At 37.3% G+C, this 23,847-nt stretch overlaps 1 protein-coding gene across 1 annotated transcript in view; it reads right to left on the bottom strand.

The window, feature by feature from the left end:
• Window positions 1-23,847, bottom strand: part of GCS2alpha (glucosidase 2 subunit alpha) — a 127,282-nt gene that overhangs the window by 58,495 nt on the left and 44,940 nt on the right. Inside the window, exons 6-9 of the mRNA XM_081725938.1 lie at window positions 17,812-17,913; window positions 17,331-17,580; window positions 9,656-9,795; window positions 4,151-4,338 (exon numbers count right to left, since the gene is read on the bottom strand). Of these exons, the coding sequence (XP_081582064.1) occupies window positions 4,151-4,338; window positions 9,656-9,795; window positions 17,331-17,580; window positions 17,812-17,913 (680 nt within the window). The remainder of the gene's footprint in view (window positions 1-4,150; window positions 4,339-9,655; window positions 9,796-17,330; window positions 17,581-17,811; window positions 17,914-23,847) is intronic.

The following is a 23,847-nucleotide window of genomic DNA, read 5'->3' as shown; positions in this document are numbered from 1 at the left end:
TTACAGAAGATTATCAAGCCCTCCCCACTTGCTAGCGTGCATGCCTTTGGAGTGCAGGATAATGGATTAGATTCCCGATATGTATCTTGAAATTTGAATGCATTACGGTGGTTCGGATTTCGCCTTAAACTGTAAGTTTACGTCTCACATAGCTTCGGTGCTCCGGTGAAGGTTATATTAAACTACAATCTAACTAACCAACGAATAAAATTATCAAAAGATCCACTGCAATGTGATACCAGAAAAATCAATAAAGAAAGTGGAATTTCATTTTTCGTCAGTTTACAAGCTGAGACCTATTATTTCATGTTGTGTCTGTTATTCAGCTTAAAATTTGCAAAGTGACTAAGTATCTGTCAAAATATTCTAAAGGCTCAATCAGCACCAAATTTTTGTATGTTAATAATATTATGCTAGCCTCCCTGGATACAATCGATGTGTATGAGCGTAGGAGCTTTAATAGTGGCAACTATTTACTTACAGCTGATACAAAAGAAATACCTCTGTGAACTTCCCTTGTTTTTCGATATGCTCATCAGGATTCCGTACAGCCACATGTATAGAATTCTCTATTACCTTCAGATGCATGAGAGGTAACTTCTACCACGGGCTAACCCACCAACTATCTGCATTAATACACTTACAGTCTGTACCTCCCCTTCACTAGCATTTTGAGAATCGGCCAATACATGTCTGCAATATTTTGGCGTCCTCATTGAGTGTTTTTACTCACCGTGCCATTGCTCTGTGAGGAAACATCGATTCCCATATGCCTCATCAAGCCCTTGATAAAAATGTTGTGCTATACAACAACGATAATCTAATTCTGATGTTTCAGTTTTGAGACCACCATGAGTACACAACTTTAGACTGCAAACTCATACGAGACTATTTCCCTCGTTACAATGCCTGCACGTAGTGTTGGAAAAGAAAGTCAATTTACTGTGGGGTAGATTAGGTATCGAACTAACTTGTTCAAACTAGGAGTAATACACAACATGCTATATATACACATCAGTGTTGACACTATTAATTTCAGCTCTCAACACATAGCCGTAACTAACGCATCACACATCCAACTTTGAACTGAATAATATGCAAGTTGCTGTATGTTCCTTTGAATTTTAATTATTATTTCAATTTTAACGTACTACTTATCACAAAATTGGAGAGTTTACAACAGGGAAATTTCTTTCTTCGTTTTATTAATTTGCTATTCTAAACGATAGCAAACTACTTTCGTTTAACATTTTTTCTCTCTACATTTCTTTCTAACTTTTTATTCTATATTGTGTTGATTAATCTCTAAATCCCAAATAACCTTATTCCTTCAAAGTTGCCTCCACTATCGAAAATGAGTACTTTGTTTCCTGACACTAAAGAACTTTTCAATAATTTCCCTGATTTTCCGACATTCCAAATCTGTGGGAACTCTTTTGTGTATGAATGGAATTTCTTGTTTTTATATTGGTGATTTCAAAACATTTTTCTCCTGTCCTAATGATGAATGTAAGTGTATATTCCAAATACCGGTATGTAGATGATTGGAAGTGAATGACTTACGATTGTAAAGCGATAGAAGAGTAATCTCATCATATTTTTGATGAAACAAAAGCCATTTATCACATTTACGAGAAGCGTTCCAAAAGTAAGTTTACAAGTCATATTTGGCAATAATCACATTTTATGTTATACATAAACCATGCATATTATGTACTACAATCAAACTTTATCTTTCAATATAGTCGCCAAGATGATTGAGGTATTTGTCTAACACGAGACAAGCTTCTCGATGCTACTTCCGTAAAATGTGAAGTCCTAATTGTTGAGCCAGCATTACACCTCTGTTTTGACATCGTCGTCACTGGCTTGTACACTCATGTCCAAAATTATTGTCGCATGTCTATAAATATGCTGTTGTAGGAATATAATTTGATAACGAATTCACCCGGTATGTCTTATAATGTTAGTATGTGTATAATCGGCAAAGACATGTATGTGGCAAATTTCATGTCAAAAGAGCAGTTAATAAGAACAATAAAACGAAAATAAAACTTTCTTGTCCATTTAGCAACATTTTATTTTACTTATTCTAATTTTCGTATATATAATTCTGTTCCTATGAAGACAGTTATAGATATGCAACAAACATTTTGGACATGAGTGTGCATTTATCTTTGGGACGCTCCTGTATGACTGACGTTAGACAATATGTAACTATAGCAAAATGCTTCTATTATTTCAGGGGGTAACGTCACAGTGGTTAAAGATACAGGGTCGATTAGAACAATGATCCAAGCAGAAATGTGTGCTGTCATTCGATTTTTCAATGTGAAGAACGTGTCAGATTCTTCGTCAGTTGGTAGACATCTACGGGAAAGTGTGTTGAGTCGTCAATATAGCAAATTGGATCAGTCAATTTCGAACTGGGATGGTGACATCAATGGATTTTGCGTGGAGTGGGAGACCCAGAACAGTTGGAATAACAAACAAAACACGCTTGAAGCATACAATTCTTAAAATAGGATAATCACTATCGTACGAGTAACGCACGATTTTGGTTTGTCAGTGGAAAAATTAGCCGATTTACTGAACAGTTAGGATTCATAGTGTGCGTTTAATAATGTTGGCAGAAAATGTTACGCATGTTGGGATAGACGAAGTTAGTTAGACGTTGTTAGGCGATAGTTTGAGGGACTCTCAAAGATAAACAAGACAGATAGCAAGATATCACGATTAGATGTTGTTAGGCACAAAAGGAACAAAGTGTAAGATTAGTTTGGATTCTATATGAAGTATGAGATAAGTACTGTCTATAAAGAAAGAGTGATTAATTCAAGAAACATTACAGTTGAAAATTAGTAGCAAGAGTTATTTCTAAAGGCTTTATTTGTTTGAATACCTGTACATCCCAGTCAGATAGTTGCAATATTAAAAATAGACACAATTCTACCGCATAATTAACCCTCTCAAAATAAATCGTAACATATAGGCGCCAAGAAATCTTTCTGAAGACCGCAAAGCACAGGGAATGGTTTGTACCCTGTCACTCTTGTAGCAATATGCCGTTGGCGACCAAGATTTTCTTGAGTACATTGTCACTGATGATGAGATCTGGATTTACCACCTACTAAAAAAAGTGGGAGCGTCCAGGTTCTCCCACACAGCAAGAAATTCAAGGTCGTGAATTCGGTTGGCCAAGTGATGACTACTGTTTCCTGGGATAAGGTGTGTTCCTGATCGATTTCTTGGAGAAGAGAGCAATAATTAATGTAGCTGTCTACAATGCACTACTGGAACATTTACGAATTCCACACAACGTCCTGGACTGCTGCCAAAGGCTGTGCCACTCCTGCAAATAATGCTCGGCCACACACTGCCACTAGCACTCAAGAATGGTTGCGATAGTTTTTGTAGATGTGTGAAATATCTACCATATTGTCCTGATCTAGCATCCAGTGAATATAATCTCCCGGCCTTGAAAGAACATTTTCGAGGGCACATATTCAGAAGAGATAAAGACATCAAAACATCGGTAGAACTCTGGGTTAACAGTCAGGACCTCAAATTTTAGAATAGACTTCTCACGGTTAGACAAATGCCTCAATCATCTTGTCAACTATGTTAAAACGATGAAATGTTGACTGTTGTATACAATAAGCATTGCTTTATATACAACATAATATATGATAGTGTCAAACATACCTTGTAAACTCATCATGAGACATTAAACCTTGTAAATATATTTCTGGAACGCTCCTAATATTTTGAGAACCCTTAGACTGAAAGATAATTTAGGAACACTGTCCTTAACTTTTAGGAGCATGTTAATTACTTAAGTTTTTTTAACAATTCGACCAGTAAGAGGATCAAAAAGTGGAAGGGGAGAGGAGTGCTTCGTCTGGTCAGCCGGATATAGCTTCTGAAGCATTGGATGTAAATTTACGAAAATTGGTATATGGGTCCCTCACGTACAGGTTATTAATACCTTGAATTCAGCAAATTCTAAGACTTCCATTCTGGAGGAGAAAGAAGGGAGGAAATTACTTAAATGAAATTAAAATGAAAGGGGCACAATACTGTCCGTAGAAACGCGTTGGAGTATTAGCTTCTAAAGTACAAAATTGAAACCAAGACTTCATCATCTTACCTTCGAAGTCATTACCATCTTTGTTCTTTACATAAAAACCATTCGCTTGAGCATCATTATGTAGGAAGTATCCAGAATCTCGCTTTATGTGAGGATCTATTATGGTCACCATTTTTCTTCCTTTCGAACTCAAATTGTCTATCATTTCCGTAGGTCTAGAAAATTTTACTTTGTCCCACGTAAAATACCTGAAATAAAGAATAATGTTTGGTTTAACACTTAAAAGTTAATATCTGCTGCATACTGATCAAAGAATAATACAAAGACTTCGCTGAGACCGTAACAACGAAGGCATAAAATGATTGAAATCTTTGGCTTTCTCAAAAGAAAGCTCACTTCAGATTGCACGCAAAGTTTCGAATTACTAGCAGGATTTGAACCTGCCACCAAAAAGAAAACCAACACTCAACTATGAAGATACTAAAGACAGACAGACAGAAGATACTAAAGAAGTCTACTGTGACAAATTCGACTTTATGTAATTACTTGTACGTCAACACGAAATCTGATATAATATTGAATTATTATTACCAACTATTCTGCCTATCGTAAGTCCTAGCAGTAATAGGAGAAAACTTACAACCTCCTTAACTCAATGAAGAAAGTATTAATGGAACTTGAAGACTTCAAGATTGGAGGGTAGATCATCAACGAAGTGAAGTAAGCGGATGACACGATTATTACAGCAAAAACCGAGAAAAGACCGCAGGAAGTAATGGACAGAATGGTCTACACTAGGAAATAATATGGAATAGAAATGGACATCGAAAAATCAAAGGTCATGAGAATATCCAGTGAAAACAAATCCTACGGATTAAAGAAGAAAAAAGAAAAATCCTTCCAAACATCTTGAGAAGTATTTTGATAAGAGACGAAGATTTCAACAAGGAAAGATCACTCTTAACTAGCAGGCTTCATATTGGACTAAAGAAGTTAGTCAAGTGCTACATATGTGGAGCATTGGGTTGTATGGTTTAGAGACTGACATTACAGAAGTAAAAGAAGAAATATTTAGAGAACTTAGAAATGTTCTGTTGGAAGAAGGTAAAATGGACAGAGAGACTAATAAATAAATGCTTTACAACGAGTAAGAGAGAAGAGTACGCTTTTAGCCAGCATCCTTCGTACGAAGACCAATTGGATTGGACACATCTTGCGAAGAAATTGTCTTCTTCATACCGCCATAAAAGGAAGAATTGAAGGAAAGCAAGGAGTAGGAAAAACACAACTAATCGATGATTTGAAAAATAGAAGAAAATAATGGGAGTTAAAAGCGGAAGCTGAAGATCGAAAAATGTGGAAAACACATTTCCAGGTCCGAACCTAAGGATACTGAAATGCTGAAGTTATTAGAAAATAAAATGTACATATACGGAGCATGCGCGCTGACAGCTTGGGCACGAATGAATACATAAAATACAACAAAGAAGCTGGAGGTTTCCTAAAGATATTTGTAATAAAGGTAATTTTCATACTTCAAATTTCAGGACATACGCTAGAAAAAAAAAAAGTCTGCGAATTTCTACGGCCACAGAAAGTACTAATACCACAAATTAATTCGAACAGGTCAAATAAGTCAAGTCAAACGTTATTCGAGATAATTAATAAGACTTCACTGTACTTAGGTTTATTCATAGTAAAATCCTATACGATAATAACGAAAGTTTGATTACTTTGATTACTCTGCAAAGTAAAAATTGCATACTTTTTTTTTTTTTTTTTAAAAAAAAAGTCAGTTTCACACAAGATTTATTACTCAAGGGAAGAAAAACAACAAAATTTAAAAGAAATAAACAAGAATAGTCGAGAGTTCTTTAAAGAACATCATACCCACTTGTAAATATTTTGTAACACGAAGCTAAGTTTCTCCTATATTTCTTTATAGTATACAAATATTTAGTAAATATTTGCCCGCTGGTTTCTTGTAAGAATCTGGAAACGTATCAGTTAGATATGTTGTTTCAGCATGCTATTATGCCATCTGTGTCTTCGTTAAGATACATTTACAGTTCAACTATTCACTACCTCCCTCAATATTTCCACCTTGCCGTGGTGGGGGGCTTGCGTGCTCTAAAGATCGCAAGAGCTATGCCGGAGATAGTTTCGTCAGAGGGCTTCCCATGCCGGACAGGTCTTTAGGGGTAGGAGCCAGACGAAGAGAAATATTATTGTAGTGGATAGCAACTCTACCATTACCACATTGAGGCTGAAGATAATTGACATCGGCAAGGCTCAGATGTGGACAAAAACAGTCACGGACAGGATGTCATCTATGGCTGAGGTGGAAGGACCTAGGACACCACCACTTTACTCAGTCCCTAGAAAACAACATAGAAAGAGAAATAAGAAAATGTAACATTAGGGAATACGACACTACTGTTTCACAGAGGGTCGTCCCCGGCAATGGAGGGAATCAAAGCAGGGCCTCCTCGGTCGTCATCAAACGAAACCCATGCAGGATAGGAACCTGGAATGTGCGATCGCTGTTACAGTGTGGAAAACCTGAAGAAAGAAATGGAACGCATGAAGATAGATATCCTGGGAATCAACGAAGTTAGGTGGCCTGATGGAGGAGACATGTGGAGCGGGGATTTCAGAATGATTTACTCAGGAGCTATAAACGTTACAAAAAAAAGTGAAATCTTTGAGTTTTACGTCCCACGGTTATGCCGGTTAGACTAAAGGAGACAGTAATGATGAAATAATGAATGAAATGGTGGAGTGAAGAAAGTGGGAGGAAACGGGAGAACCCCGAGGAAACCCACGCACACGGTGATTGTCCACTACGAAGTTCACTTGGCGGGATCTGGGATTGAACCCAGGACCATATAAACGGTACAGCAGGAGTCGGTTTTGTTTTGAATAAGAAGAGGCAGAAAGTTACAGGCACCTGGAGATACAATAAAAGGATACTAATGTTGAAGATAGCAACGAACCGAGGAATATGACGATAATCCAAGTATATATGCCTACATCAAGCTACAAAGATGAGGAAGTTGAAGAAACCTATGAGCAAATCGAAGTATTGATGAGTTCAAGACCAGGACAATTTAATCATCATGGGTGTGGAACGCAGTAGTCGGCGAAGGCAAAGAAGAGAATGTAACTGGGAATTTCAACCTAGGAGAAAGGAATGCGAGAGGTGCACGATTAGTTGAGTTCTGCAAAAGCCATAATCTGACTGTAACAAATACTCTTCGAACAACCACTAAGCAGAAGATATACATGGACAAGACCAGTAGACAAAGAAAGATACCAAATAGACTATACACTGGTCCGACAAGCATTTAGAAATCAAGTGAAGAACAGTAAAGTTACCCAGGCGTACACGTTGACTCAGACCATAATTTAGTTTTGATGAAGAGCGAACTCCGACTAAAGAGGAAAAGAGTGGTAGTACCAAACAAAAAATGAAACACAATCAAGTTAAGAAAACATGAAAAGGGAATTAACAAATGCGACAGACAAAGAAACGTATAACGTAGTTTTAGCAGGTGATGACCAACTCGAAATGGGAAACCATGAAATAGGGATTACAAAAACTGCAGACGAGCACATAGGAAGAGAAACGAGAACCCAATATAAACCCTGGATAACAGCAGAAATATTGGAAATGAAGGAAAGAAGATACTTCAAAATAACAAAGAAGAGGAATACAGAAGGTGCAAATATCACATCAACAGAGAAGTAAAAGCGGCCAGAGAAAACTGGACAAACAACTTGTGCAAGGAAATTGAGGAAAATATAGTCGAAGGCAATGCAGGAACAGCATACAGAAAGGTTAGAAAACAGTTCGGTGAGAAAAAGAAACGCACAGACAAGCATGGAACAATGCTAATAGAAGAGGAGCAGATAACAGAAAGATGGAAGGAATACATTGAAGAACTCTACAAAGGAGACAGAGTGAACGAAGAAGAGATAGAGAAGGAAGAAGACGTAGATGAAAATGAATTAGAACCATCAATTTTACAGTGCGAATTTGACAATGCTCTGGAGAAAATGCAACATGGTAAAGCCCCAGGAATATATCAAATACCAACGGAAGTGATTAAGAATCTCGGAATAGCAACAAAGAAGTAACTATTCGATCTTATTAATGAAATGTATATCTCGGAGAAAATACCAAAAGACTTCGAGAAAAGCATATTGGTATTTATCCCGAAGAGAAAAGGCGCACGGAAATGCGAAGAACACAGACCGCTAAGTTTACTTTCACATGCATCAAAAATACTGTGCAAAATTATCGCACAACGAACAGAAGGGAAAATCGAAGAACGGCTATCAGAGGACCAGTTTGGATTCAGGAGAAAAAGGGGAACAAGGGAAGCAATACTGAGTCTACGGTTGATCATGGAACAGCACATCAGAATAGACAAATCAATTGTGATAGCTTTGTAGATATAGAAAAAGCTTTTGACAACGTAGATTGGAATATCATGTTCAGAGCGTTGAAGAATCTGAAAATGGATTACAGAGGCAGAAGAATAATATACCAACTGTATAGGAACCAGACAGCTGTTATAGGAAGAGATCAGAAGGAAGCAAGAATAAGTAAAGGAGTAAGGCAAGGATGTGGACTTTCACCTCTCCTGTTCAAGGTCTATATAGAAGAAGCTATGAAAGAATTCTTTGATAAAAAAAACGAGAAAGGCGTAAAAGTAAATGACCAGGTATTCAGCACAATAAGGTTTGCTGATGACATAGCATTAATAACGGAGAACGAAAAGGACTTGCAGGAAGCACTTTCAAACTTGAACAACCAACAGGAAAAAACATGCAAAATGAAGATAAAAAAGAAGAAAACCAAAGTGATTAAGTGCACAAGAGCAGGACAGGAAGAGGCAAAAGTATAGATAGATGGAGAGAAAATCGAAGACGTTAAGATTTTCCCCTATTTAGAAAGTCTACTATCCTCGGACGGAAGTAGTGAAAAAGACGTAAGTTCCAGAATAGCGCAGGCTAAACAAGCATTCAATAGGAAAAGAGAACTATTAGCATCAAGAAATATGTCGTTGGACGTTCGTAAATGATTTATTAAGACTTGGTATGGAGCGTAGCACTTTACGGATCAGAGACGTGGACATTGAAAAAAGCTGAAATATCCAAGCTGGAAGCATTTGGAATGTGGTGTTGGCGCAAAATGCTGCGCATATCATGGACTGAACAGAGAAGGAATGAAGACGTACTAAAGGACGATAATGAAGGTAATAAAAAAAAGAAGAAACAGCATGCTTGGCCATCTTATTCGGCACTCCGATTACTGTGCTGATAGAGGGAAAGGCAGAAGGAAAACCAGGAAGAGGAAGACCAAGGATAGAATATCTAGATGCAGTTATGAAGAAGAGACCTTATCAAAGTATAAAACAGGTCTCGCAAGGGAGGGAAAAGTTTTAAAATTTCCATGTTGCCCACCAACCTACGGTTGAGGTGAATAAGAAGAATATTCACTAACATTTACTAATTTAAGAACTTATTCTCTTGAATAAAAATTTACGGAACACTTACTTTTTACCATCAGTGTGCTCTATATCCAACCAAATGACATCTAATGGGATATCGTGACTGTCAAATCCTTCATCAACGCTACGAACATCCTCTTGATCATTGTAATTCCAGCGGGACTGGTGATATGCAAGTGCAAAATACTGAAAGACAAAAGGGAATTCTACATTGCAGGCAATTAACTTATAATTCTCTCTTAGACATTTGTTTTGCTCTAATATTTTTTCTTCCTTCTTAACAATTTATCATTAACTGATCAGTAAGGCAACCCAAAAAAGCATAAAAAGCATAACAGCAATTTACACATATGGTTGGTACCTTGAACATAGTTGTTGTCTAAGGGTCCAGAAGATACTAATTTTAAAAGCATAATAAAGCATAATTTTAGTAAAGAAGGTATAAAGCATAATTTAAAATATATAGCACAATTATTGGAAAATTCTATTAGAACAATTCTTGGAAAATTCTGTTTAACATACTGTATTAATATTTTTTAAAATCAATATTTACAATGGAAAATCTTCGAGAACATAACAATGCAACAACGAAAAGGTTATTTTTATATCTATTGTTATGTGTACCTCTTGAACTGAGCACTTTCTGTAATTTTTGAAGGCATTATGTACTTTCCCTTTCTTTATATATGCACCTGCAAGGCACGCACACAAGTAATAAAAAAAAAACTGGTTCAAGCATTAGCATATGTTGACAGTGCATTAAGTAGAAAGTTCATTAAATATGAAAGAAACTGGTTGCATAAAATATTAATAAACAGATCAAGATATTTAGAATATTTAATGTATTGTAAATATTATACATTATACACGATTAATGTGAAACAATTGATTGACATTACCAATAAAGCATAATAAAGCATAATTTGGAAAACAATAAAGCATAACTGAACAAAAAATAAAGCATAATGTGGGTTGTTCTACTAATTAGGTATGGCTTGTCATTCACTTATCTATATCTTAAGAGGAAGAAAATTGGTAAAAGCATGAAAATAAATAATTAAAACTAGGAGCAAACTCAGTGGAAAAAAAAAAAAAAAAAAACCTTCAGAATCTTGGTATGGAGGATAGTTAGCCTTAGTTAATTGACATATATGATACAATTTGTATTGAAATGTTCAACATAATTTGTAACTCTACATGTTACGTACGCTAAACATAATGAGAGCATTCATTACTTCATTCGACATATTCTATACATACTGTTTATATTTCCCAATCAATTTTTATCAAATTTCACTAAATTCTGTATCTCACGTAGTGTAACACATCAGCATAAGAATCGTACTGCTCTTCCGTGGGAATACAACTTATAAATATTAAAATACATAACTTATAAATATTAAAGTACGTAACTTATACATATTAAAATGTATAATTTATATGCATTATTTACGAGAATACATCTTTTCTGATTTATATGGCAAAACAATCTACGAATGTTGTATGGTTATATTAAGTTATTGTATTTTTAACAGCTTTTCTCTCTTATAGAAACAGGATCAGATGATACCATTCAGCTCCGTTTCTGGAAGAATGAGTCTATTTAAGTACAGCAATGTTATTCTTCATTGAATCTGATTAGTGGCCTGCGGTGTCTCAGTGGCAAAGTGTTTATGTGGTGCATGAAGTCCATGCTTCGATTTCAGCCCGAACTAGTGAATTTTGTAGTGAACAAACACCATGTGCGTGGGTTTTCTTGGGATTTTCCTGTTTCCTCCCACTTACTTCATTCCACAGTTATCATTCAACTCATCATCACTGTCTTCCTTAGCCTCGGTAAACATGGGACCTTAAACTAAAATAGATCTAATGAGCTTCTAAAATATTTAGGAAGCTCGAACGAAATACTAGTTAATTTCAATCCCAAGGTATTACAAAAACATACATTATTAAACAGACGCACTTTTTGATTGTGATCATACATACTGCTGTCGTATAGTTGCCAACGGAAGTGCTTACCTCTCCCGTACGTTCTCTTAATACCCTCGGAAGAAACAAGTTGAAACAAGGTTTTTAGTAAATCACACAGAATTTCGCTATCTTTACGAAAAGAGTATAGTATAGAGAGAGCGCGCGAGAAAAAGAGGATGCACTCATGCTCTTCCATTCATTCTGTAATTATTGACAACAGAACATGCAGAGGAAGTATTCACTTCTGCTGGCGATTGTACAATGCGTTATAATGCATTATGTAATGTCATAGTGAAATATTCAAGTGCTACGACTCACCCTTTCCCTCGTTCAAAATAAATAAATAAATAATGTAAAAATAAAGAAAGAATAATTCCTGTTTGCTAATATTCTACAAGATGAACCAGCATGTTTTGTACAGTTCACAGCAAAAAAACCTGCATGTAAGTTTATTGTGAAACGACGAAGTCTTTTGCTCCAAAATAAGTGTGCAGGGGAGGACGCCGAGGTTTCTCCTGACGTGATCGTACCACTTAGAAGTTATGTTGATTCCCTGGGCTGTTACGCGTAGTTTCACAATAAGCTTACATGCTCATGTTGCAGGTTTTTTTGCAGCGGACTGTATATATGCAATTTGTTAATATTAAACCCAATTGTACTGGGCTGTTCTGAACCTTGGAAAACATTTTTTTTTTAGAAACTACAAACATATATACAACGCAAATTTTATTCTACTGCGAAGATTACGAGGGAGTGCTGATAAAGATTGAGCTTTACCAAGAAAAGAATGAGCTAGGAAGCTGAAATTAGCAGGATATATAAGGCAGGATCTGTATAGACTATGTTGCAAAATACAATGTTCTATGATAGTACCGTCCTTCTCTTTTTCATTTTAGAAGTGCCACCTCCAGTAAGCTTTAGTCCAGAGGAGCATAGGACCGTCATGAAGTTTCTCTTCCTCCAAAAGAAAAGTGCGACGCAGATCTGTGACGAAATGAAACAAACTTTGGAAGACCGTGGGCCGTCATATGCAACTGTCAAACGCTGGGTGGCCAACTTCAGAACTGGCCATTTTGATGTTGAAAGTGCGAGACCCAGTGGCAGGCACGTTTCTGTGTCTGTTCTTGAAAATTAGCAAGACATCCAGGACATGATAATGGAAGATCGTCGAATATCAGCCAAAAGGATTGCTACATGTTTGGGCATATCACATGAAAGAGTTGGTACCATTATTAATAATGATCTGGTTATGAGGAAGGTTGCAGCAAAGTGGATCCCCAAACTTCTGACGAAGGAAGAAAAGCAGGAAAGAGTGAGAACTTCGCGGACAGTTTTGGAACATTTTGCACGAAGTGAGGTTGGTTTTTTGGAGAAACTACTAACTGGTGATGAGATGTGGATCTATTGTTATGATCTCGAGACTAAAGAACAGTTTAAGGAATGGAGGCACAGTTCTTCTCCCCGGCTGAAGAAGTGCCATATTCAGAGGTCTGCAAGAAACAAATGGCAACAATCTTTTGGAATAAGGAAGGAGTTCTGCTAGTGGAAGTGGGTGCAACCATAATGCAGTATATTACCGTGGTCTCTTGAGGAAGTTTCGCGAAAATATCAAGGATAAACGTCGTGGTAAGATCTCCAAAGGTGTTCTGCTTTTGCACGACAATGCCTCCTCACACACTGCATCTCAAACACAGGACACATTGGCAACCCTAGAATTTCAAGTGTTGCCTCATTCCCCTTATTCGTCTGATCTAGCTCCATCCGAGTATCATCTATTCCCGAATCTCAAAAAACATCTCAAAGGTCACGGTTTTCAGTGTATTCAAAGCGGCAACTGATGCTATAGATAAATGATTACAGCAGCAGACAAACGACTTCTATTTACAAGGACAGATGTCGCAAATGAATTGACCTACTAGGGGTATGTGTGGAATAGTGTGGGAGTTTCAGCTTCTCATTTCAATTTTTTCTTGGTAAGGCTCAATCTTTATCAGCACCCCCTCGTATTATATATTTCCCAGATGCTGAACGGTAAAGCGGCACACATATATACAATTATCGAGTTCGTCGCACATGTCAGCATATCACGGGCAAACAAAGCTACATCAACGGAGATATGGTTGCGAAGATCCTGGAGGTTAGAAGGAAGTGAACGCACATACGCTCGCAAAGTACTGCAAGAAAATATCACGGGGGAGATAAATCCAGAAACCTGGATAGGAACCGCAATACTGCATCTCTTATTGGAAGATATAATCACTGCTCCCTTCCCTTAACTCAAGTATTGCACATGTTCTGCGGCCTCTTAAGAACTATCGATCAGCCAGACGCGAATACACTGTTCCGATTAACCTACCCAGAAAGAAGTAAGCTGCTTCGCCACTGAAGCTGAACGAGTCTGTAAACCCGTCTTTATATAAAGGTAGTCAAGAAAGTTCTGTCTTTTTTTCATCCACCACCTTCGAACATTGATATGTCACCTAAGACGTACCTGGAAGATCTAAAATAGTCCCCATCAGCATCGACAACTTTCCGCTAACGTTCTGAAATGACATGGAGTCCATCGCGGTAGAACTTGGTGGGCCATGAAGCCAAGAAGGTATCCAGTGCATTTTGCACCTCTACTAGGGATTTCAACTGGCGTTCTCTAACGTGATTGTCCAAGGAATGGAACAGGTGATAATTGGACGGTGCAATGTTCGGGGAGTATGGCGGATGCAATAATGTTTCCCATCCAAGGCGTAGAATGGTGTCCTGGGTCATCTTAGCCACGTGGGGCTTCGAGGAGGACCCCTTTGCGATTCAGAAATGCTGGCTCCAGAGCTTTGAGTTTTTCGTCAATACGGCTCAACTGCAGACAGTACACTGTTGCATTGATGCTCTGACCAGCTAGTAGCAGTTCCCGATGCACGATGTCGCGAGCAATCCATCAAACACACAGGAGGACGACCTGGTACAGTGCTGGTTTCGGCTGTTTTGGAACCGGTTCATGGGATGCTAACCAATAATGACGGCGCCGTGGAGCTTCGTACAGAACCCACTTCTCATCACACGTCAACACCCTGTCCAGGAATGTCTCCTTTCTCAAACGAACCTGCAAAGAAACACACGAGTCTGTTCGCATTGCCTTCTGGCTCGGAGTAAAATTATGTGGGACCCATCAACTCAACTTGTAGTGCTTCCCAAGTTGATGGAGATGCTGCCGAATGGTTTCTCCACTCACAGTGAATTGTAGTCCCAGTTCCTCATATGTCTGGCCACTGTTCGCCTCAATTGCTGTCTGATCTTCATTTTGTACATGTGTTGGTCTTCCGGCACGTGGTGCGTCTTCGAGTGTTTCGTCACCGTCCTTAAACTTGTTAAATTACCGCTCCACTATCCGCGTAGTCACGACACCCTCACCAAAGGCGTGGCATATTTTCCGCTTCGCTGCAGCGGCGTTTGACCCCAGTTTGAACTCGCAGAGCATACACGTCCTTATGACGCTCTATGGAGGTCCCATGTTCACTCTGTCCTTACGCAAGTTAACGGTATAACTGAACTGCCACAATCAGGTAGTATGTTGGATATACCCACACCAACAACTGACCTTTGCCTTATCTCCATTTGCTTTCAACTCAGTGTGAGGGATACTGGAACACAGACCTCCACAAAAAGCGAGACTTTCTTGGTTACCCTTATATAATTGAAGAGTTTGGTGCAAGAAGGAGGCAGCTCCACTTTGTGCCGCTATTGCGTTGCACACCCTATCACATACAAAACAAAAAGACCCTTCGTTTGGTACAAGAATGAGGCAGCTCCACCCGCTAGTTCCAATGAAATGTGGCTGATGGAGGAGTGTGCGTGAAAACCGAGGCAGCTCCAAAACGTTTTTTTGTAATTTGCTACATACTGGAAAAAGTGGAGCTGCCTCCTTCTTGCACCAAACCCTTCAATTTTTGAGGCGACCTCGACGCAGCTTAGTCTTGTAGGATTTACACTTTATAGTTTTCTACGGACAATCGGCCACACTAACTATTAAATACAACGCTCTAGACTTAGACGTGTAGTGGATTTGCGGAAGCTGAGCTAATAAGTTTCTCCGTTTAGTTCCAAGTTCCGCTTAGTACGATCCAAGTTTCTTCGCTTAGTTCTCTGCACAGCCTAGATCCCGAATTTCGTACACCACTTCTTGATACTGTTGAAAAGAAAGTTCTCTGGGATTCTGCTAGAAATAGTCTTGAAATCACACCGGACGAGGTTTTTGTGTATTCCAATCCAAAACAAATTGATCTAACTGAACGCCGTATTTTCTAATACCGTCTCCTAGTGTTCAACTATGGCAACCATACATTTTTCCTTAAGAACTTGGAGAACTTTTTCCTCTTGAGGTGTAAGAATTACCATGATTCGTTCAACAATTTATTTCATGTGATTTTTAAGAACGTAACACATATTTGTTAACAACATGCTACTCGTACCGATTAAATAAGAAATTTTCATTACTCCCTAAGTTGTAGCCAATATATGTACTGATTTTACTGAACAGAGGTAAATCTTGTAATCGTCTATTGTTCATAATATTCACGTTCTTATTTCTAGATTTCTTTCTCTGATCTCGTTCATAAATCAGTTAAAAGAGGTTATCCTTAACTTGTACAGACATGTAGTAGTAAAACAAATCAGCGTAGCTTTTCAAATTAAATGAGACCCTTCATGTTAATAGAGAATTTTACACACCAAGATGGCCCTCTACATTTCCAACAAAGCGTTATAAAAAATACATCTATAGCACACAATGGTCATATTTTCAGAACTTACTATAAACTACACTAAAAATCAAATCAGATAGAAACATCCCTTAGTAATCCTTACTGAAATGGTTCACTGAATCTGCGAAGCTTCAAAGCTAAAGTGGTAGGCGAGGAAGAGACACACATTAGAGCTTAAGGGAAGCTTATGACTGTATTCAGTATAGAAAAACTGGACATGAAATAGAGGAAAACATGATCGTCTTGAATTCAGAAATGTATGGTATGTGATTCTGTAAAAGAATGAATGGCAATTTTCTCAAAAATACAGAGAGTTGAATGTTGCCAAATTTGTATTAATACATTGTTTCATTTTTTTTTTTTTTTCAATCTATGTAATACCGCAAATGAACAGAAACACACTTAAATGTTATCTTAAGCCTAGAAATCCATCTTTCAACACTTAATAGGGGTAATTTAAATAATTCTTGACAGTCATCGATAATTTCACAAAGTATAGCAACAGTAATTTTTACAGAGACTAAAGCTCCCGAAAATTGAGAGCTATTTAAAACATGGAAGAAACTCCCACTTGTATTTCAATTACACTATCATACATTTTGGTTTGTAAGCTCCGGTACTTATTATACCCAACATATCTTAACTCAAACCTTTTCTACAAACATATGGACGAAGAGGACCTGTGATTTGGATCTGTGTGAGAATCCGCTACCTACTTCAATATTACAGGATTTTACAAGGTAAGAACATTATGAATGCTATTTCAGTGCGCTGTCAGCATCATAAATTAAAAGAATATAAAAATTTGCAGCGATGGCAATCTTAACTACGAACTTGTGAAAAGAACACAAACTGGTCGAAATATAAGCAACTGTATATATTAGATGATTACAAGGAATGACTGTTTAAGCTATGTCCTCATTGTGCTTTAAGATAGAAAGAAGTAAACTCTTACAACGAAAGTAATTTCTCAAGTAATGCAATCGTGAGTTGACTCACCTGTGGCAAAGGAGCAGTACCAGTTAATTTTGAATACTGTCTGAATACATCTTTAGGTCCTGGTCCCAACATGAAAAACACATCTATGATTCCACATTCTGATATGAAACGAACATCTACCTGAGGCTCGGAAGTAGAACCGGAAACAAAACTTACAATGGATGACACAACGTTTTGACCTGAACCTTGCCGCACATCAACCCACGTTTCAGCTGCATTCAACCAAAATACTCCAACTGTGCGTTGCATTCTAAAATTAATACACAAGCCAAGTATGCATTAGAAAAGTCATAAAAGGAAATTTACAATGCAAGTAATACATGATTATTGAAATATAATTATTCATCATGCATGATGAATGTATAAATATTCACAGAACTCATTAAAATTAGGATCAGTTTATCAGAAAAGCAAAAAAAATCCATAATTATATCCTACGGCAAGAAAGTTATTTTATTAAAATTACTTAGAATGTACTTACCCATGAGCAAGCAACACTGGAACAGACCCATATAGTGCCATTGGATTTCCAATTTCGTACTCAAAAACATCCAGGTTATAAAGACGATATGGATCAGTATCCCTGAAGGAGGAAAAAAAAAGAAAAAGTGTCCCATTAATTTGCAAACACATTTTTTAAAAGTAACGGTTTTCATTATATGATACTTACCGTACACACTCGCGTAATGTCCGCACCCCAACTTCAGAGATATTGGGAGGGGGGGATGTCCGCACCCTAAAAATCACAGCTTGAAAATCTAAGTTACGTCTTGTGATATTTCTAATACGGTACCAATTTTCGTACTTCTGGCACCAGACACTCTATTTAAAAATTTAGAATAAATTATACAAAATAATTGTGGATTATTTTATTTTGTGTAAAATATAATTTTAAGCTAAATAAAATAATTTATATACTAGCTACATATTCTTTATGGATTTTGAGTCAATCCCTTGAATCCAACCTTAATAATAATTGAGTACCGCTAGTATATGACATATAATAATATCTATAAGAAAAACATGATTCTTTCTTTTTTTTTAAAAAAAAAGAAAAAAAACATTTTCGTATTTCTGGCACCAGATACACTATTTAAAAGATAAATTTTCCTTTACATTCTCGCGCAGGTGTCCGTGAGTCATAACGTCGGCGCCAGAAATCCGGTCAGCAGACAGTAGATAGAACGAAGTGCATCCAAACAGGTTTTCTGCGCACCTGCATCTTGGATTTCGAGGAAATGCTCGCTTTACAACGACATTCCTTTCCCCTCCTTCTCTCCTCTAATGAATCGCGTATTTCAAGCTTTGTTTTCATTCACTGTAACAGTGCTGATCGACTGTCTTGCTAGTAAGTGGCGTGCGTAGAATAAGGTATGGGGAAGTACAGCAGCTATACAGCGACTTTTAAATTAAAAGTCGTTGAATTTGTGCAAGAAAACGGAAAAAGATCTGCAGCAAGAGAATTTAAGGTGAATGAAAAATGTGTGCGCAACTGGTACAAGCACTGCGACGAACTGACAACAAACAAAAACAGACGCGCGTTTCGTGATGGAAAGTGCAAGTTTCCGAACATCTAGCAAAAAGTGATTTCGTATGTTCGTGATATGAGTGCGCAGAGCTGTTCGGCGACGCGGGAAATGTGCCAAATAAAAGCTCTTGCTGCAGCACAAGAAGAAATTCCTACTTCGCAATTCAGGGAAGTGAAGGCTGGATGCGAAGAATGGTGAAGATGAATGGGTATTCCCTTCGCCAGCGTACAACAATTTGTTAAAAAATGTCTAGCAATTACGAAACAAAGTTAATGGGAATTTAGGACAGAATGGCAGGAGGACATAATGGCAGGAGGACATAATGGCAGGAGGACATAATGGCAGCGGACATAATGGCAGGACGACGAAATGGCAGGAAGTTAATTTGGAAAGAATTATAACTCCTAGGGATCGTATTCTTAGATTTCTCCTATTGTGTTTGTTAGTAGGTAACGGTTCTCGATTTAGTCATTTCTGCCTCGAATGTCCAAAGCATATAAATACAGCTAAATTGAAACAAGAGCATGAAAGAGGGTAAATATCAGTTATCCAAACTTAACTTGAAACTTAACAAATCTTAACTTTTTTTCTTAAATTTATTTCTTTGTAACCATCTTCCAATTGATATCTGGTCCTATAACAATTCTAACTACAAGAAAATATAAATTGAAACCAAACAAGGTAAGTACAAAACTGAAAGAATGGTTACTATTTGTTCTGCAATACTAATACATATCATAGTACAGACCTATAAAAACAGCTTGTAGTTGTAAGAATGACTAATTACGTACATCTTTCTTAATTCTCAATAATAACGGATATTGTAGAATAGACTATAAGGAACACTCTGCAGTCGTCAGAATGACCAATTACTTACATCACCATTAATTTTAAATAACAAAACTAGCCTTTGGCTAGCTGGGGGCTCTAGGGGTCTCTTCATCCCACTTTAGACCCCTAAAAAATTAAAAATATTCACTTTTGGCAATTTTCCTGTGGGTTTGTACCGGAAAGCTACAATCATGCAAAATTTAATCATTGTAACCCTACAGGAAGTGCTAAAAAATTTGGGTGTGTAGAAGACGTCCCATATAAATAACATGGGAAAGACTTCAGTTCCCCATAAAACCACTCAACGTTGGAAATTTTTATTTCTGATGATTCACTTAGGTAACGCTAACGAAAACGGGGAAACTCTTCACCCCCTCTTTAGAACCCCTAAAGTTAAAAATATTCACTTTTGGAAATTTTCCTGTGGGTTTGTTCCGGAAAGCTACAATCATGCCAAATTTAATCATTCTAGCCCTACAGGAAGTGTTCAATAATTTGGGAGTGTAAAAGGTGTTCCATATAAATATCATGGGAAAGATTTTTCAGTTCCCTATAAAACCACTCTAACGTTGGAATTTTTTTTTTATTTTTACTGATTTACTTAGGTAGTGCCAACGAAATCGTACAGAGATTCCGAATTTCAAGTTTATATTCCAATTCTAAGTACCTAAAACATGAGATTATATGTCCTAAAAAAAGGCCCATTTAAATAACATGGGGAAATTCTTCATCCTCTCTTTAGACCCCCTAAAAATTAAAAATATTCACTTTTGGCAATTTTCCTGAGAGTTAGTTCCGAAAACCTACAATCATGCCAAATTTAATCATTGTAGTCCTACAGGAAGTGCTCAATAATTTATGTCAGCTCATGTAGTTTTATATATAGTTAGGATAGGATATATCGTAATGTAGACTATAAACATACGTTGCAGTCGTAAGAATGACTAGTTACTTACAGTGTCGTGAACATCCTATAACACATATCCTAGAATACACTGTAAAAACAAGTGCTGTCGATTTTTTGTGACATTTGCTGTTTTCGGTTTTAGAGAAAACCAGTTTTCTGAAAACCGAAACCGCAAAAGCGGTTTTGGAAATCGAAACCGTAAATGCGGTTTTCAAAACCGAAACAAAAAAATCGGTTTCCAAAACCGCAACCGCAAAAGCGATTTCAGGTTTCCTCAAAAACCGATTTCGACAGCACTAGTAAAAAACTCTGCGCTCGTAAGAATGACTAAAACATAGTTCTTAATATTTATGTAACAAAATATATCATAATATAGACTATAAACACACTTTGCAGTCGTAAAAATGACTAATTACATACCAGGCAGGATCGTATCCAGGGGGTCTAGAAGGGCTGGGCCCCCCTAAATTTTTTGCAGCCCTTCACGGCAGGATTGCAAAATTAACTATAATATGGTGATGAACTATAATATGGTTGGATCGCCCCCCCTAACTTCAGCCGGGTCTCCCCTACATTTTTGGACTGGCTACCGGCCTGATACCAGGTCGTTAACATCTTATAACACATATACTAGAACACAATATAAAAACATTCTGCAGTTGTACGAGTAATAATTACATTGGCGTTAATTTTATATAAAAAATATAGGTATATCGTAATATAGACTATAAATACACTTTGCAGTCGTAAGAATGACTAGTTACTTGCAGTGTCGTGAACATCCTATAACACATATCCTAGAATATACTATAAAAACAATCTGCAATCTTAAGAAAAGAATGGCTAATTATTTACATCGTCGTTAATTTTATATTATAAAATATACCGTAAAATAGACTACAAAAACAATTTGCAGTCATAAGAATGACTAGCTACTTACATTGTCGTTAATTTCAAGTTGTAATCAATTCCCGCAAGAATTCCTCAGATCTTTTGTTTGTGTCATAATCCATACATAGGTTCCTCAATCTATGCTGCAGATCAACATAAACCTTTTTAGTTTTCTTGACGGGGTATTGTCCCCTTTCGCACTAGGAAATGGTAGAATGAACGGTGAAATTTTCTTTCTGGAGGCTTTGTATGAGTTTCCGTACCGTTGGGTGGTTGTGTCCAACCAAATGGAAAAACTTATGATTCCACCCCTCACATAAGTTATTTGTGCGAGGATTGTTAGAGTTGCCTCATGAGCATTCCAAACTTCCGGCGGAAATCTTGGTAGCACTCTTAATTCTTACATCAGAATTCTCAGACTTGAAATATGATTAGCAGTTCGAATTTTGGAACTTAATGAATAAATCGAAAATTTATGTTGAAATCTTCATTTACCAAGAAACAAAATAGTTTAAAACCCGAGAATTCAAATTATACTTTCTGCCTTTATGTCCTCCTGCTATTTCGTCCGCCTGCCATTTTGTACCCTGCCATTTCGTCCTCCTGCCATTATGTCCGTTCCTCAATTGATGGACTTTCCCCGCTTCGTAGTCGTAAAGCGCCAATGAGTGAACTTTCCGCAAAGTGTGCTCCATTTTATAATTTTATTTCAATGAAGGCACATGCCCGTGCCCGGCCCGTGAAGAAATTTGTATGGACAAGATACATTACCAAAAGCAACAACAAACGGATGGTTTAGTCGCTTTCGTTCTGGAAATTACGATGTTCCTTGTAGTGGGCGACCAACCACAGAAGAAGTGGAAGATATTCTGCCAACATTCGAGCAAGAACCGGCACGTAAGCAGTCATAATATCGCCAAGGACCTGAACATCCATCACCAAACAGTGTTATGCCATTTGCAGAAGGCTGGATACAAAAAGAAACTTGGTGTCTAGGTACCTCATGATCTGACTCAAAAATATTTACTTCGCAGAATTTCTATCGGCGAAACTCTACTGAACCGTAACGAACTCGAGCCATTTCTGAAACGGTTGAACGAGAGTGGTGAAAAGTGGATGATATATTTACCAATGTGCGAAAAAGATTGTAGTCGAAGGGAGGAAAAGCTCCACACTCTGTGGCAAAGCTCACACTCACGCCAAAGAATGTTTTGTTGTGTGCTTGGTGGGATTGGATGGGCATTGTGCATTACGAGCTGCTGTCACTGGACAGAACGATAGCCTCGGACCTGCACTGCCGATCAGCGCAAGTGCACCTAGCAATTAAAAAAGCCGGAACTGGTTAACAAAAAGAGTGTCGTATACCACGTAGATAACGCCAGACCACATCTATCTTCAACGACTTGTCAGAAATTGCCAGAACTTGGATACCATATAGCCTGAAACTGACACCGTCATACTATCATCTGTTTCGGTCTCTGCAGATGTCCCTGAATGGTATTTAGTTAATTTGAATGGTCGGACGGGATGACGGTGTTACCGGAAAAAAATTCAGATCATCGAATAAATTGGGGGTGTATATGTGATTTCATAGTCCTATTTTCAAATAACAAAAATGTACTTTTAGTTCTCACTTTCAAAGGTTCAATACTTTTTAGATAACCTAATTTTTACTCACGAAAATTATCAGATTTACACATGCGGAAAAATTTTCATGTACCTTGTTACTGCTCGTAAAATATACGAGATTTAAGAGTACCATAAAGCAATAGCTTTGATATGAAAGGATGGAACAACAGTAACTCAATCCATTTGTTATTTTCTCCAAGTTCATTGTAATTAATTATATATAAATATAAAGAGTGATTCAAAACTCCAATACCTTTCTTTATATATACATATTTGCACGAAACTAATGATGTTACAGCAGATTCGAGTTCAGCATAAATAAAGTTAAGAGGATGTATTTTAGGTACTTCAGAGTCATAGGCAGAGCCGTAGCTAGAGATTTCGAAGCCCGGGGCGAAGTAGAATTCGGCGCCCTCCTACATTCAAAGTTTTTCCTTCATGTTTTTTCGTATAAGAAAAGCAGCTTTTGTTGTTATACTATGTTGATTTTTTTTTTTTTTTTAATCAAGCTGCTTGGACAGACAATTGCAACAGCCAAAAGCGATCGTTCTGTATTCTTTCACAAATAAGAGCTGTTTTCAAGATGCGTATTTTGGACTTTTTGTTAAACTTGAAAAACCTACCTTTGGTTGGTATACAGATCCACTTGGAGATCAGTTATGGAAATTTACAGTGTAACTATTTGTAACGTTTCATACTATCGATAAGAAATGAAACTTCAATACGTTAG

This window comes from Thermobia domestica, chromosome 9 (assembly GCF_964235325.1).
Source record: "Thermobia domestica chromosome 9, izTheDome1.hap1.1, whole genome shotgun sequence".
In the NCBI taxonomy this organism is placed as follows: domain Eukaryota; kingdom Metazoa; phylum Arthropoda; class Insecta; order Zygentoma; family Lepismatidae; genus Thermobia; species Thermobia domestica.
The sequence above is the reverse complement of the archived record's forward strand: the minus strand, read 5'-3'. Positions and strand labels throughout refer to the sequence as shown.